Here is a 16204-nt window from a genome sequence, read left to right on the forward strand (position 1 = left end):
CTTAAGCTTTTGTCTCTTGGAAAAGTAAAAATTGATATGTTACTTGAATTACCGTAGTTGGATTTACATCCAGGAACACAACATAAACGACCCATTTGTTCTTTTTTTGTATGTATTACATCACGAAAAGACACGGCTTGACACGAAAATACAGTAATAAAACACTTTTAACACAACTAGCCTACAATCCCTGACCACAGGACAAGGGAGTTTGTTAACCTACTGAGATCTCTATGCAAACGTGGGGTTGCTTGTGACCCGACAGAGCTTCCACCCGTATGAGACTAGGGGTAGACTCAGGCTGGATTTACCCTACCAGTGGCTGAGCAGAACTCGGACTGGTCTGGCTCATATTATGTCTATCAGCCTCTATAATAGGCTGTCTCTGTTGGCCAGGGATCTGCCTGCTGTGCGGTTTCGAGGGGCTCTGAGGAGCCTGCTGACGGATCACCCTCTGTACTCACTCCGTGAGTTCTGTATGTTGGAGAGCATTGTGGTGAGTGCCTATATTATCTTATTTGATTTCTGCCTCTGGGCATTTGTTTTTCTTTTACATTTTTGACGTGTCCCAGTAGGCATCACTTTAGTGATCCCTTTTATGGACCTATTTAAATAAATACTAAAAAATCGTCTTTTGGAATGTACAGCAAATAATGATCAAGATGAATTCGTCTTCTAATCCATAACTTTCTTAAACGTTTGTCTTTTGGAAAAGAACAAAAAAATTATGTATTACTTAATATTATTACTGTAGGTAGTTGGATTTACATCCAGAAACACAACACGAACCGAGTTTGTGATTATTTTTGTAACAAACCACTCTCGGTCTCAGACAGCACCGTATCGCACATGCGTTAGTAACATTTTTTTCCCGTTCCATTCAGTCAGTTCTTTGAATGTAACGTTCTTTGTGATGATGGTTACCGAGCACCGTAACTGAAGCCAATCCTCATTCCATTTTAATGATGATATTATTATCCAATGATGATTTATCATTAAATTCGATATAATAATCAATATATCATCATCTCATTCAATAAAAGAAAGAGAACTTTGCAATAATACAATTAATAAAATATAACGGTTCTTATTTAACTAATGTTAAAAAACACTATAGCTAAGTCAGCATATTGTCATTTCAAAGCAAAAACCTAACCCCCTTACCTCCCCTTTTATATTTAAAACATTTATAAACATAAATCTTGGTAAAAACTACTAAGATACCCTATTCCACCCTCTAGGTTTCCTAATAATTGTGAAGTATTGCTACAACTCGGACTAGCTACAGCCGGGTATGGGTCAGGGTCAGTGTCCGTACTGACTGGTGGAGATACCGGACCTACACTTCTCCCCCTATGCTGATTCTTTACCCTCTGTCTCTGTCGGGAGGTATTTAGCTTGAAGGGAAGGGTGTGTGCCTGTGCCATTGCTGGCCGATTTGGCCCTCGGCTCTTGGAATTCAGGTTGGGTGTTAGGGAGGATTGAGGTAACCCTAACCAAGGAGACAGATCCGGATATCAGATCCCTACAAATAATTATATTTGTAAAGGTAGTATGCAATCTGAGCCAACTGCAAATTGATGGCGAGCAAAGCTGTACCTGCAAGGCGGGATAAAGGTTGTAGGTGGAGGAATTTGGGGTGGAGTCCAACACGGAATGATATGGAATTTTGACAAGGTTTTCGCAATTTGTGACTGTGAGCTATCAGTGTTCAGACTGAACCTGTGCACCCGGTATTAGGTCAATATGATTGGAAAGGTGTAAGCGGTATAAGGTACAGGATATAGTATACAGAGTTTGAGGTATGGAGAATATTTTATTGGGCCTGGGGAATGGAGATTTGTTAATAGAATTGTTCCTCCCTGTAACTAATGGGGGTTTGTTCAATAACTTGCAATCTGTGAATCACAATATAGCTCTCAGCAAGCTGGACCTGCTAGCTAAATACAGTATATCAATTTCAATCTTATGGTAATTAAAGTTTAGAGAACAAGGTTTTAGGTGATGGATTTCTGAATTGCGAGCCTGCAGCTGCAAAAGGATTTTCAGCAATTCTGAATCTGCTAAAGAGGATTTCCGCGCTAATCTGGTGACTGCGCGCTGGTTATTAAGGGCTCATCTGTGATCACCCTTAAGGGTATGGGAATCACTCTCAATCGTCTGAAACGCTTTTAAATTAATAGTCAGTATGTCAACCATTATGAGAGGACAGGGAAAGATTTACAAGGATTCTCCTAAGCTTCTTGCTGATCTGAGGACCGCGACTGAGTCAATCTCTAATCTGTAACTGAGATCCTGCTCTACACAAGGTTTCCTACACCTCTTGCTGGTCTGAGGACCGCGACGAGAACGATCTCTACTCTGGAACTGAGATCCCGTGCTAAACAGGGTAGGAAAAATAAAGAGAAAAAAAGGGAAAGGATGCCGCAGTCTAGGAACTTTGGGAAGGGAGTCCTCAAGTTGTACCTGAGAGCTAGAAGGATTTTAGGATAGGGAGAGTTGAGAGAAAGAAAAAGAAAGGACATCGCAGTCTGGGGACTTTGACAAGGAAGTTCTCAGGCTGCACCTGAGAGCTAGAAGGATTTTAGAATAGGAAAGGTGAAGAAAAGAAAGAGAAAGGATGTCGCAGTCTGGGGACTTCGACAAGGAAGTTCTCAAGCTGTACCTGAGAGCTGGAAGTGTCACAGTCTGTGACTTCGACAAGGACGTTCTCAAGCTGTACCTGAGAGCAGGAAGTGTCACCATCTGTGACTTTGACAAGGACGTTCACAAGCTGCACCTGAGAGCAGGAAGCGTCGCAGTCTGTGACTTTGACAAGGACATTCTCAAGCTGTACCTGAGAGCAGGAAGGATTTTAGAATAGGGAAAGTTAAGAGAATTGAAAAGAAAGGATGCGCAGTCTAGAAACTTCGGCAAGGAAGTCCTCAAGCTGTACCTGAGAGCTATAAGGATTTTAGAATAGGGAAAGTTAAGAGAAAGAAAGAGAAAGGATGTGGCAGTCTATCAACTTCGATGAGGACGAGCTCAAGCTGCACCTGAGTTCTCTAGAAAAAGGATTGGAGTTTTCCTACTAGGAATTACAGCAAGTCTGAATTTGCTAAATAAGTTAAAATAGAGGAATGGATAAGGATAGGTTAGGTTTTTGCTTTAAAATTGAAATATGCTAGAAGGGGCTAGGGTCCAGGTAGAGTTATGTTTTATGATGTTTCAAAGGTGAAAGGATAGGTTAGGGGGTTAGGATTTTGCTTTGAAATCTAAAGTATCAAATGTAAAAGGGTTAGGGGTTAGGTTTTTTTAAAGCTATATTCAATAATGTTTCATAAGGGTAGGTTGGGTTTTTGCATTGAAATTGCAATATGTTAGAAAGAGCTAGGGTCCAGGTAGAATTATGCTTTTTGATATTTTAAAGGTGAAATGATAGGTTAGGGGGTAAGGATTTTGCTTTGAAATTGCAATATGCTGGAACGAATTAGAGGTTTTTACCAAGAGTTATGTTTTAAATGTAAAAGGGGCGGTTGGGGGGGTTAGGTTTTTGCTTTGAAATAACAATATGCTGACTTAGTTATAGTGTTTTTAAACATCAGTTAAATAACAACCGTTATATTTTATTAATTATATTTGAAAGTACTCTTTATTTTATTGAATAAAATAATAATATTTCGATTATTATATCGAATTTAATGATAAATCATCATTGGATGATAATATCAAAATAGAATGACGATTGGCTCCAGTGAAATATAAGTGCTTGGTAACAATCATCACAAAGAACGTTACATTCAAAGTACTGATTGAATGGAACGGAAAAAAACCGTTACTAACGCATGCGTGATACGGTGCTATAGTGAGATTCACGTTATAATGGCAGTGAAGAAAGATAGGAGCACTGAACTCTATACTAGTATAGAGAGTATAGAGTTCACTGGATAGGAGAAAAACGTTGCCAAGTCTCTCCATTTTTCCACTGACTGTACACAGCTGTTACTCAATTCATCCCATTAAATTTAATCTAATAATAATAATATCATTTCCTTGATAAAATAATCAATTTGATGTCAAATTGATCAATAAAATATATTTTTTCATAATTTGATTCAAAAATTTTCTTTTATAACTGAGATCAGATTTTTATTTTTCTACAAACCTGGAATAGTGGCTAATTTAAAACGCTGTGATACAACAGTCTGAATTTCAAAACAACAGAAATTAAGTTATTTGGTATGTATCCTATTCCAATTTCTTTTAAGAATGATAGAAAAATGGAAATCCTTTTTAAAATAAGTAATTTCAATGGAAATAATTCTAAAATAACCTTCCAATATTATTCATACCAGTACGAGTAGGTCTAACCTAAACGTGTAGGCTAACTGAAGCATTGATGAAGTCTAGGATGGTTAGTTATCAACTTTTAAAATGTCATTTCAGGTATTTTAATTTGTTTTTCTCATACGGTAATGTTTAAAAATTATTTCATTATTTTAAAAATACATTTTATATCAATTATACGACTTGTGTACTCAAGTATTTTGATAAAATGAAGAAAAAAATGGCGGCTGAGAATTTTTTGTAGCTACTGTCAAAAGTAAATATAAAATAATCTGGCAAATGAACAACATTGCAAAGCGAGAGAGAGATAGTGCTATCTGTTTTGTTGTATGATAGAAAATGACAGCAATAGTATTGTCAATCGTACACTGCCATTATAATGTGGACCTCACTCTAACCACAGAGAAGAGATCCTCTTCTCTGTGCTCTAACTAAGACCGAGAGTGGTTTGTCATTCGTTCACTGGTTCACGAAAACAAAGTAACAGTTATTTTTTCATGTAGCAGGTAATAAACTGCTCCAACAAAAATGTGTTACTCCACAAAGTAGAAGCATCGCCTACTAGATCTACATGGCCAGAGCATACAGCCGATCAGTTGTTCAAAAGCGTACACTTCAACCCGTGTTTACATTGAAATCCCTATACGTCGAATGGAATTTTTCATGAATAAACGTTGATAATTCAACTGATAACTACTTTTTCGAATAAAGGGTTGTTATGTTATTTTACAAATACAATTTTCATCCTTCATCATGAATTTCAAGGGTAGTATTCATTGAGTTCTCTTAATATTCTTAGTTATTGGTTAACCAATTTGAAGGTTACCCTTGTTTTAAATTAGCTTTTTCAAATTCAAACACATATTTCAATTATTGTCAAAATATATAGTTTATTGTTGAGTTGCTTGAGCTTCGAATTAGGCCTACCTATTGTTTCTTCAATTTTTATTACAGTATTGCTCAATTTCTACGAGTGGAATTACAACCACGGCTTTTGTAGTATGCTAATATTTATAGCTTCATTAGATTTAAGAAATTTTTAGATTAAACATAATTTTTTTGAAAAGGTAAATTGGTAGGCTATCACTCATTTTATTATAGAAGTCACTATTGGAATAAGAATTCTTCTCAAATCATAACAAGAATGGCTTGAAATAGAAAACTTTTGCATTGTAAGTTATCTTTAGTATTAAAACAGAACATACAGTATGGTACTTCTAACAATATTATTATAAACGAAAATATGTGATCAATGATTATACTGCTAGCTTACTCAGTAAAGGATTTCAATTATATTCGGCCTGATCCAGTAACTTATATAAATAATTTTTATCTAATCTGTTTCTACTCTTAACAAAGAGAGTTTGACACAATTTGAAAATTTGACGATTCCCTGATCCAAGACCGTGAGCAACACATCTTACTCATCAGGAGTAAGTACCGGTAAGTAAAGTGTTCTTTATGGGTTATGGATGATCGATACAGAGTAAATAATAATTTGTTGCAGAGTGAGATATCAGAGTTTTTTTATATCATATGTAAGACCATGTCATATCATGAAAAATCTATGTAAATTCTTCAATAGTGCTGGTAATCCCATCCTGTCCCCAAACCTATGGATTGGGGTACAGTTAAGATTTAATTTATGACAAAACAAAATGAGGTAATTGTGTTCAGCTTGAACGCCACGGAACAGGAGAAACGGAACGAAACGTTGTTGACTTCTCGAGCACGCTTCTTGAAGTGCTGGGTTGAAAGATAAACGGGGAGGATGGAGGAGGGGTGAGGGAGAGAGGTTATCTTGCCTCTTTGGGAGAGGGGGAAGGGGAGGAAAGCACAAACTAATCAACCTGCAATCAAGGCTGCCGATCCTATGCAAATCCACCAAGTGCTAATGAACCAATGATATGTCTATTGACGCTCTGCTAGGATACTACTTGAAAGATTTATTCTTGGTCACAACAGTAATAATATGAATAATATCCTGATACATGAGAATAAGGGTATGATCACATTGAATGGGTAAGTGCAAATTTACGTCAAATCATGCATGACCCAAAAAACAAAATTTAAAAAATACTATTGAAACACGTTGTTCACACTGAACGCAACCAAGTGCACTCTTACAGTGTGAGTGCTCCTTTTGCTCTTTTCAGATATTGTACGTTTCTCGTCTGCAAGCTTGGTTATGCATAATTAAGCGTGCTCTTGCACAAATTATATTAATATTTATGATGGTCTCTTCTAACATGCAAAGGCTAGAGTCCCCCAGCTGAGTTAAGATTATCTGCTAAATGGCAGGGGTATCACTATAGCGCAATTAATAACCCAATTCAGAGTTGCTATAATTTGTCATTTCATTCCTTGAACTGTTATTTCATATTTATTCATAGTTATTTCATTTGTAAAAAATTTGAACATTTTCTGCTCATTTGGTTTTGAAAATCCAAATTTTTGATAAAACACTGATAAACACTGGAAACACCAATAGCACACCTTCTAAGCCCTTTTGATATCCTACATAACTAATACACCTCAAGTTACCTGAAATTTTGTACCAAACGTAAGAATTTTCTCTTGAATTTTTAAAAAGCTAAGAAAATGCTGGTAAGAGCAGAAAAATTGCCTATTCTGGGCGATATAGAAGTCAATAAGCTTTAGTTATTTTGAATTTCTAGACCCTATATCTGAACTTGTATTCAACATTTTTCTGTCAATTCTTGAAAAAGCGCATACCATATTGGTAGTCTTTGAATTTTTTTTCAATTAAGTTCTCAGTCACTACACCTCCGAGTTTATGGAGGTAGTGTCTTAGTGCGCCTGTAGAAGGTTATTGAACATTAACTATATTTCATTTTGATAACTTTAAAGTGAAAAAACACTCACATTCTTTTGGTGTGGTGACAACCTTTTCGAGTTTCTGTTTGGCTTGAGAATGTACAACACCAGCACTAAACAGTCATCGTTACGAGCGCGCCTAATTGTAGCGGGATTCGAAGGTGAACTTTGGTGTCACATTGTAAAAATTTCATATCAAAATCCTTATCATAATCAATCATTCAACTTCTATTTATTTTGTCCATTCAAATAAATTTATTCAACCGTCAAAATATTTACAATTATATTTTTATATGATTTTGTCATTGCCATCTCGATCATACTGTTAACTGTTCCAAGGAGGATAATAAACTGTTCTAATACTCTGTTACAGAATGTAGTATCTGTTCCATTTTTAAATTATTACTATAGAAGTACTGTTTTGATTTGAATAAATTATTATTATACAAGCTTTACTAACTGATCTTCACCTTCCAGTCTTATGTTTTGTTAAGACTTTATTATGAGTTCAAAATGTAATTATATTTAGTATACTGTTGAGTGTTTTTTGAATGTGATAATTGAGTTTCTTATCTAAAATATTAAAAGTGAATCTCAATATAGAACTATCTTTTTGCAAATATTTCTGTAATAGCCGGTCTTGAGCTGTTCTTGAAGGTAAAACTAGTTTGTTTTTTAATTTCTATAATAGAATGTTTATAGTTTATGTAGTCTGTTGAGATTTGATGTATTTATTTTTACACTTATTCTTTCTTAAATGTATTTTTTAAAGGTAGGCTAGTGTATAATACAAATACAGTAAAGCTAAAGTTTATCTAATAAGCTCAATTTTTTATGTTGCATGATTCAATTAAGCCTATTTAAATTGTGCGAGCAATTAAATTTTGTAGAAATTGGGCAGCAAGGATTATAATTTACAACTGAAGCTTTCAGTTAGGTAACTATTGAAATCCCGTAACCTATAGAGATTTGGTGAAAGACTCCAATGTTGGCCATAAAATGTATCATTTATTCAGAAGACGGCAAAATTCTAGCCGGCATGCTCCCCCTGTTATCTCAGTTATTATTGAAGATATCGACTCAAATTTTTTTTTAAATAAAAGAGGAGGAAAAAATAAAGCGCGCTAGCCTATTTTTATACAATTTAGTTAGATTTTAATATTAGAAATAGCTGTTTCAAAACTAACCTTATTTTGAAGAATGGACGATTCTAAATATATTATTATCTCAACTATTTTTGAAGGTATCAACTCAATTTTTTTTTTTTTTGATGAAAGAAGAAGGAAAAATAGGTGTTGCTTCTATGAATTTTATTTTGAAAGACTTTTTAAAACATTAAAAAAAACAGTTTGAATTTCTGAAGTGAGACTCAACAATGAAGAATGATGTTATGTAAACAATGAAGAATGAACTGTGATTAATGAAGCCAATAGCACAGCTGACTCATATTTTATGGCCGAATTAAAGATTTCAAAATAAGCGATTGCTCGAATGAATGTTCGCATCAATTCAACTTCTTCGAAAGTGATTGAAGAGGTAACTACAGGCAAGCATGGACATTGGAATACAATATAATTGATTAATCGATGAATTAAATAGAAATTAGATATTATTCTGGGGAGTTTTTCATTAAATTAACATTAACTTTCTAAAGCTGACCCTGAAACAGAACAGAAATTGGTAATTTTTGGTTTATGTGACTAACAATAATTGTATCTCACAATAAATTGTATCTCAACTATTTTTTAAGATATCAATCAATTTTTTTTAAATTGAAGAGGAAGAAAAAATAGGTGTCGGTAGTATAAATTCTATCCTAAAATACTAATTTAAACATTAAAAAAACAATTAGGTTCTGGTCAATTTATGTCAGGTTCAAGTCATTTATATTTATAGTAATTAAGATGATTGAATAGAACAATTGAACATTGAGATAGGATTCAAGAGTTAAGATAAAGAGATTTTTCAATAGTGGAGACTCTTTGAGTATGGAAAGAACTATAATGTTAAGAACTAGGAGTTGAAGAAGTGGTGGACAATGTACAAACCTTTACTCTTAATCACATTTTCTTATGACAATGATACATTTTAATTGAATGAACTTGTTATATATATATTTGAACTACCGCCTAAACAGAGTAGTCAACATAAAATATTGCACAGAAATGAAGAAAACACTGATTCAATTTATTACCAACAACATTTATTTTACATGAATATGATATGAATATTACAAACATTTGCATTATAATCTAAATTATTATCCATTGTACATTTCTACACTACAACATTCAAAAAGATCAGACAGGCATTGAATTTGAAACACAAAGACAGACACATTCATAAGGCGCTGTTCACCTGTTCTAGTATTTTCTATTCTGTATCGTATTCGACTTAACAATAATATAAAGTGTTCAATAAAGATCATTGAAATAATTCTACTGAGAGTTCTTATTCTTTCAAAAATACACAACAGAACTCTTGAATCAAGTCAAATAATTACTAACCTGAACAAGTATGACCAAAGCTTACTGAGCCTGGGCCAAGAACAGATCTCTCCTAAACTAAACTTTTTCTAATCCGAGATTTTCCTAAAATTAGCTTCACCTAACTAGAGTTTTTCCCAACCTAACGCTTTTCCTAACCTAAGCTTTAACTAACCAAAGCTTTTCCTAACATAAGCTTTACCTAACCTTAGCTTCTCCTAACCTTAGCGTCTTCTAACCTAAGCTTTCCCTAACACTTGACTTTTTCCTGACCTAAGCTTATCCTAACCTTTGCTTCTCCTAACCTAAGTTTTTCCCAACTCAAAGCTTTCCCTAACCTAAAGCTTTTCCTAACCTAAGCTTTCACTAACCAAAGCTTTCCCCAACCCTAGCTTTTCCTAACCTAAGCTTTACCTAACGTTAGCTTCTCCTAACCTAAGTTTTACCTAACCCAAGCTTTACCTAACCTTAACTTTTCCCAACCAAAGCTTTTCCCAACCTAAGCTTTTCCTAACCTGAGCTTTTACCCAACCTAAGCTTTTCCTAACCTTAGCTTCTCCTTACCTAAGTTTCTCCTAACTCAAAGGATTTCCTCAACTAAGCCTTCACTAACCAAAGCTTTCCCCAACCAAAGCTTTTCCCAACCTAAGCTTTCACAAACCAAAGCTTTTGCTAACTAAAGCTTTTCCTAACCTGAGCTTCCTCTAACCTAATCTTTTCCTAACCCAACAGTTTCCTAACCTAAGTTTCTCCTAACCCAAGTTTCTCCTAACCTAAGTTTCTCCTAACTCAAAGCTTTTCCTAACCTAAGCTTTCACTAACCAAGCTTTCCCTAATCAAAGCTTTTCCAACCTAAGCTTTTCCTAACCTGAGCTTTCACTAACCAAAGCTTCCCCTAACCAAAGCTTTTCCTAACCTAAGCTTTACCTAACCTTAGATTCTCCTAACCTAAGCTTCTCCTAACCTGAGGTTTCCCCAATTTTAACTTTTCCCAACCAAAGCTTTTCCTAACCCATGCTTTTCTCAACCTAGCTTTTCTAACCTAAGCTTTTCCTAACCTAACCCAACCTAACCAAACCTAACCTAACCTAAGCTTTTCCTAACCTAACCTAACCTAACCTAACCTAACCTAAGCTTTTCCTAACCTAACCTAACCTAACCTAACCCACCTAACCTAACCTAAGCTTTTCCTAACCTAACCTAACCTAACCTAACCCAACCTAACCTAACCTAACCTAAGCTTTTCCTAACCTAACCTAACCTAAGCTTTTCCTAACCTAACCTAACCTAACCCACCTAACCCAACCTAACCTAACCTAAGCTTTTCCTAACCTAACCTAACCCAACCTAACCTAACCTAACCTAAGCTTTTCCTAACCTAACCTTACCTAACCTAAGCTTCTCCTAACCTAACCTAACCTAACCTAACCTAACCCAACCTAACCCAACCTAACCTGAGCTTTTCCTAACCTAACCCAACCTAACCTAACCTAACCTAAGCTTTTCCTAACCTAACCTAACCTAACCTAAACTAACCCAACCTAACCTAACCTAAGCTTTTCCTAACCTAACCTAACCTAACCTAAGCTTTTCCTAACCTAACCTAACCTAACCTAACCTAACCTAAGCTTTTCCTAACCTAACCTAACCTAACCCAACCTAACCTAAGCTTTTCCTAACCTAACCTAACCTAACCCAACCTAACCTAACCTAACCTAAGCTTTTCCTAACCTAACCCAACCTAACCTAAGTTTCTCCTAACTTAAAGCTTTTCCTCACCTAAGCTTTCACTAACCAAAGCTTTCCCTAACCTAAGCTTCACTCAACCTTAGATTCTCCCAACCTTAGCTTCTCCTAACCTAAGCTTTCCTTACCAGAGCTTTTCCCAACTTAAGCTTATTCCTCACCCAAGGTTTTCTTAACCTAAGCTTTCCCCAACCAAAGCTTTTCCTTACCTTAGCTTCTCCTAACCTTATCTTTTCCTAACATAGGCTTTCCCTAACCTTAGATTTTTCCAACCTTAGCTTTTCCTCACCAATTTTTCCCCAACCTAAACTTTCCCTAACTTGTGCTTTTTTTAACCTAAGCATTTCCCAATCGAAGCTTTCCCCAACCAAAGCTTTTCATAACCTAAGCTTTCACTAACCATAGCTTTTTCTAACCTAATTTTTCCCAACCCAACAGTTTCCTAGCCTAAGTATCTCCTAACCTAAGATTTTCTCAACCTAAGTGTTTCTAAGCTAATGCCTCCTAACCAAATCCTTTCTATGCAAAATCTTTCCAACCTAACCTCCCCTAACCTAACCTTTTTCAACCCAAACCTTTGTAACCTGAGTTTTTTATTATCCCCAACCCAACAAAGCCTAACTCGAACTAACAAATGCAGTCCAGCCCAACCATTGAGCTCCCCTCTAACCAAGCATTTTCCAACCTAATATAACAAAGCCTTACCAGATAAAGACTGAGCAACCCTCAGACTTGCTCAGTCTTCATCACTTAAGGTTTGATAGTCACATCAAACTTTGGTAGGTAGGGTTTCATCAATATCGTTAGATACAGGAGAAAATGTGGTCAGCAGTAATTATGGTTAGCTCCATTTAAAAATATTCTCAACATTTTTCAGGCAAACAACTGGCACATTTTTGATATTTTCCAGATTTCCTATCAACTTCATCAATAGCATTAAATACAGAAGAAAATGTGGTCAGCAGTAATGGTTAGCTCTTTGATGGAATTAGAATTTTTATTCAAATTTGATACATTTGAGTTCTAATTCAAAACTATTTTTTTCCCAAAATTGGATTTTTTTTTTTGAAAAAATTGAAGATAGGTAGTGAAAATTATAACTGGAACCGTTTTAAGCATAAGTTAGCCTGTGGTACTTTTCTGTAAGTTGTATAATTCTGAATGATTGAATAAATAAATAAACTTTAATTATTAATACCTAAATGAGACTTTACAAATTTAGTACCCATTGGGGTTTCCAATTTTTTCAAAAAAAAGTTTGAATTGGTTTGTTTTTTCAGATTGGTTTCTACAAGGATGCAGGTTTGATGCCTAGTGAGATCGGACTCCCCGATTATGTATTAAGTATTCCAATAATGGGAAAAAATGTAGAACAAATTATAATTTAAATATATCAAATTGAAGTTTGTAAAACAATAAAATAAATATTGAACTCTTGAATCATTAATCGAACAAGTTGAAATCGGAATCTTTCTTATCGAGCAATTTCAAAAACCGATGACAACTCTATTTAGCATGCTTCAAATTTGTGACCTGTAGAGAATAGAGCAGCAACTCTATAACTCTACAACTCTATGGTGCTAGTAAAAACATGATAGTATTATAGGTTGGACAAAATTCAAAATTTGCTGTTAATATTAATAACATTAAATTTCATTGATTAGATTGTTATTCAGTTACCGACACGTATTTTTCTTCTTCTTTCATTAAAAAATTTAGTCCCATAATATCTTTAATAATAGTTGATACAAATCATTATAATTTAGAATCGTCCATTCTATAGAATAAGGTTAGTTTTGAAACAGCTATTTCTAATATTAAAATTAAATCAAATGGTATAAAAATATGCTAGCGCGCTTTATTTTGTCTTCCTCTTTCATTTAAAAAAAAAATTGAGTCGATATCTTCAATAATAACTGAGATAGCAGGGGGAGCAGGCCGGCTAGAGCTTAGCCCAGAAGACAAAATATTTCAATAGAGTAGTAAAAGTAAAGAATAGAAATAATGTGATTTTTTATAATAATATACAAAAACCATTTAAAGTAAATGAAAGGTTAGTCAAATTGTAGGTTAGGATTGGAGTGCAAGGATGCTAATCTATTTAAAACTTTATTCATTTATTGGATAGAGCAAACAATACAATAGTTGGTGGAGAAAAACAGGCTATTGCCTAAAACTTCTTCAATTTCCTAATTCTCTCTTGAATTGTCCAAATATTATGTTGGTTAGGTATGTCCATTTTAATTTATACACTAAATCATTAATCTGAATATACAAATCAGAATAAAACAAACAATTGATATGATATTCAAGTCAAGTCAACTCCATACAACAAATATTTTTACACGAGTAGGTAACTTGAGCATAAAGAGTAACATAACTAAATTCTACTTAGAACTGTGCTTTAGTAAACTAGGCCTATATCCTGCTCAATTATAAACTTCCTATTGCTTGAAATTTCTAAAAAAGTGCCCTATATGGGTGTCTGTCAATAAATCTTCATGATTTAAATAGGTAGTTCTTTTTCAGATGAATATCTTTTCAAATGGCAATAAAATACGGTACACCTTTTTCCAAATGTATGAATCTACAGTAATCAATTGATCGCTTGGAAAGATCATTAAAATATCATCTGGTTTGTTCATACTAATTTAAAATTCACGTCACTTCTAGAAAAGCTCATACACTGCAACCTGTGGGAGTAAAATAATAATATAGGCTACATCGACTTTTGTGATAAACATTGATCAGTACGGTACTGTATGGATTTAAAACCTACACAACCCATACCAAACCTAACTAACTTAATTGTCAGAAGCCCATAAATATAGTGCACTACACCAAAATTGTTGTTTATTATATTACTCATACTATATTATGTCATAAACTATCTTATTACGGGTTGAATCAATTGGCTGTTGACCCTATTTATTCCTATCTCACAAATAGAGTACCATACAGTATGTTTTAAAAAAATGGCGAGTATTATAGAGGTGGAATAGTCAAATACGGTGTGCCACAAGGTTTCATTCTTAATCCACTGTTATTCATTGTTTATATTAATGATTTGCCTAATATATTGATTCTTGTAATGACGATAGTGCTTCGTATTTGTTTGCAGATGACTTAGGTTTGAAAGTGGCTAATAAGAATAAGGATCATTTGTATTCTAACACATTGAATAATACCTCTAAAATTGAAGATTGGTGTGCAGCAAACAATCTGAGCATTAATTCCACAAAAACAGAGGATATAATTTGAGCTTTGACAGAAAAATTAATGACATAAACTCAATTAAGCCTAAGTTTCTTGGCGTGAGAATTGATACTAACCTGACTTGGAAATGTCATATAGGCTAAATTTATAAAAAAAATCAACAAGGGCATCTTCCTTTTACGTAGATTATGTAATATTGTAGATATGTCTGTTTTAATGAGTGTTAAGTTTGCTCTTATTCATAGCCTTTTGCTATATGGAATCCAGCTGTGGGGAAATGGCTCAACTACAGACATCTTGTTAAATGTCAAAAGAAAGCAGTGAGAATAAATTGCCACAAGGCTCATCGTAGTCCATGCAAATCATTATTTATTGAACTCGGACTATTAACTCTGCCATCTTTGTATGTATTGTCATGCTTGATTTCAGTGAAGAAAACTGAATATCAATATGATGTTAACTCTAGTATACACCAACATAACACTAGAAATAGGAATAATATAAGAGTCGAGTATTGCCAGTTTACAAGTTCCCAAAAAAACTGGCAATACATGTCAATAAAACTTTATAACTCTTTGCCTGAAAATATCAAAAGAATGAGCTTTAATAGTTACGGTACTGTAAATATTTAAAAAAGTATTGTCAATGAAAGTTGAATATTTCTTTGTAATAGATTTTTAAACTGATGTTTCTGTTATTAATGACGTTGTTGTAACATTTTAATGTTGTGTGACAATAAATGATTTGATTTTGATATTATTTAACGCATAGCCTAAGTTAATTGTGTACGGTATATAAAATCATTTTATTTCAATTTACTTCCCAAAGTGCTATTCCCAACAACTCATCGCTAAGGGATTACGCCTTTAGTGAACAATTGTAGAAACCAACTGATTAACAACTTCTAAACTTGAATTATTCTTCTTTATAGAATGAAGTGCAAGAATATTCCGGCTGAGTTCCATGTGAAAGAGTTGGCGTTGCATCTAGTGCAGATGCTCGATTCACCCATAACAAGATCGAAGGTAAAGGTCTAATTTATTTTTCATTTAAAATTACCATATAACGCAAGCGGCAAATGTCACGTTGAATATTATAAGATACAGTGTAGGCTATAACAAGGTCCTTAAACAATAAGGATCCGACTCGAACATTTCGATCAACTGCAATTTATGATGGCGGCTAGAATGGTGAAAATGTTGTCAAAAACAGGGTTTTTCACAATCAAATTTATACCTAAATAGTCATCGATAAGCTCTATCAACTGCCACAAGTCCCACATCTGTAGAAATTTCAAGAGCTCCGCCCCATCTATGCAAAGTTTGATTTTAGATTCCCAATAATCAGGCTTCAGATACAATTTAAACACAAAATAAGTGGGAAAGATTGAGAATGAAAATCTCTACAATTAATGTTCAGTAAAATGTTCACCTAAAATTGAAAATAAGCTTGAAATTCAAGAAAATGTTATTATTCAATTGCAAACTGTTGGCCACTGTTGATTCTATTAAATCATTCACTATGAAGAGATAGCAGACCTCGTGTGTCTCCAGCGTTATTGTCCTGTCACCAGCTGGCTCAGATCTTTGGAT

The 16204-nt window shown here is 34.3% G+C and overlaps 1 protein-coding gene across 1 annotated transcript in view; it reads left to right on the forward strand.

Moving 5' to 3' along the window:
• Positions 1 to 355: 355 nt before the first annotated feature.
• LOC111053786 (apoptotic protease-activating factor 1) overlaps positions 356 to 16204 on the forward strand; it is a 195388-nt gene continuing 179539 nt past the window's right edge. The window contains exon 1 of the mRNA XM_039431890.1: positions 356 to 496. Coding sequence (XP_039287824.1) covers positions 356 to 496 — 141 coding nt within the window. The remainder of the gene's footprint in view (positions 497 to 16204) is intronic.

The sequence above is a fragment of the Nilaparvata lugens genome, chromosome 7 (assembly GCF_014356525.2).
Source record: "Nilaparvata lugens isolate BPH chromosome 7, ASM1435652v1, whole genome shotgun sequence".
NCBI classification, from domain to species: Eukaryota; Metazoa; Arthropoda; class Insecta; order Hemiptera; family Delphacidae; genus Nilaparvata; species Nilaparvata lugens.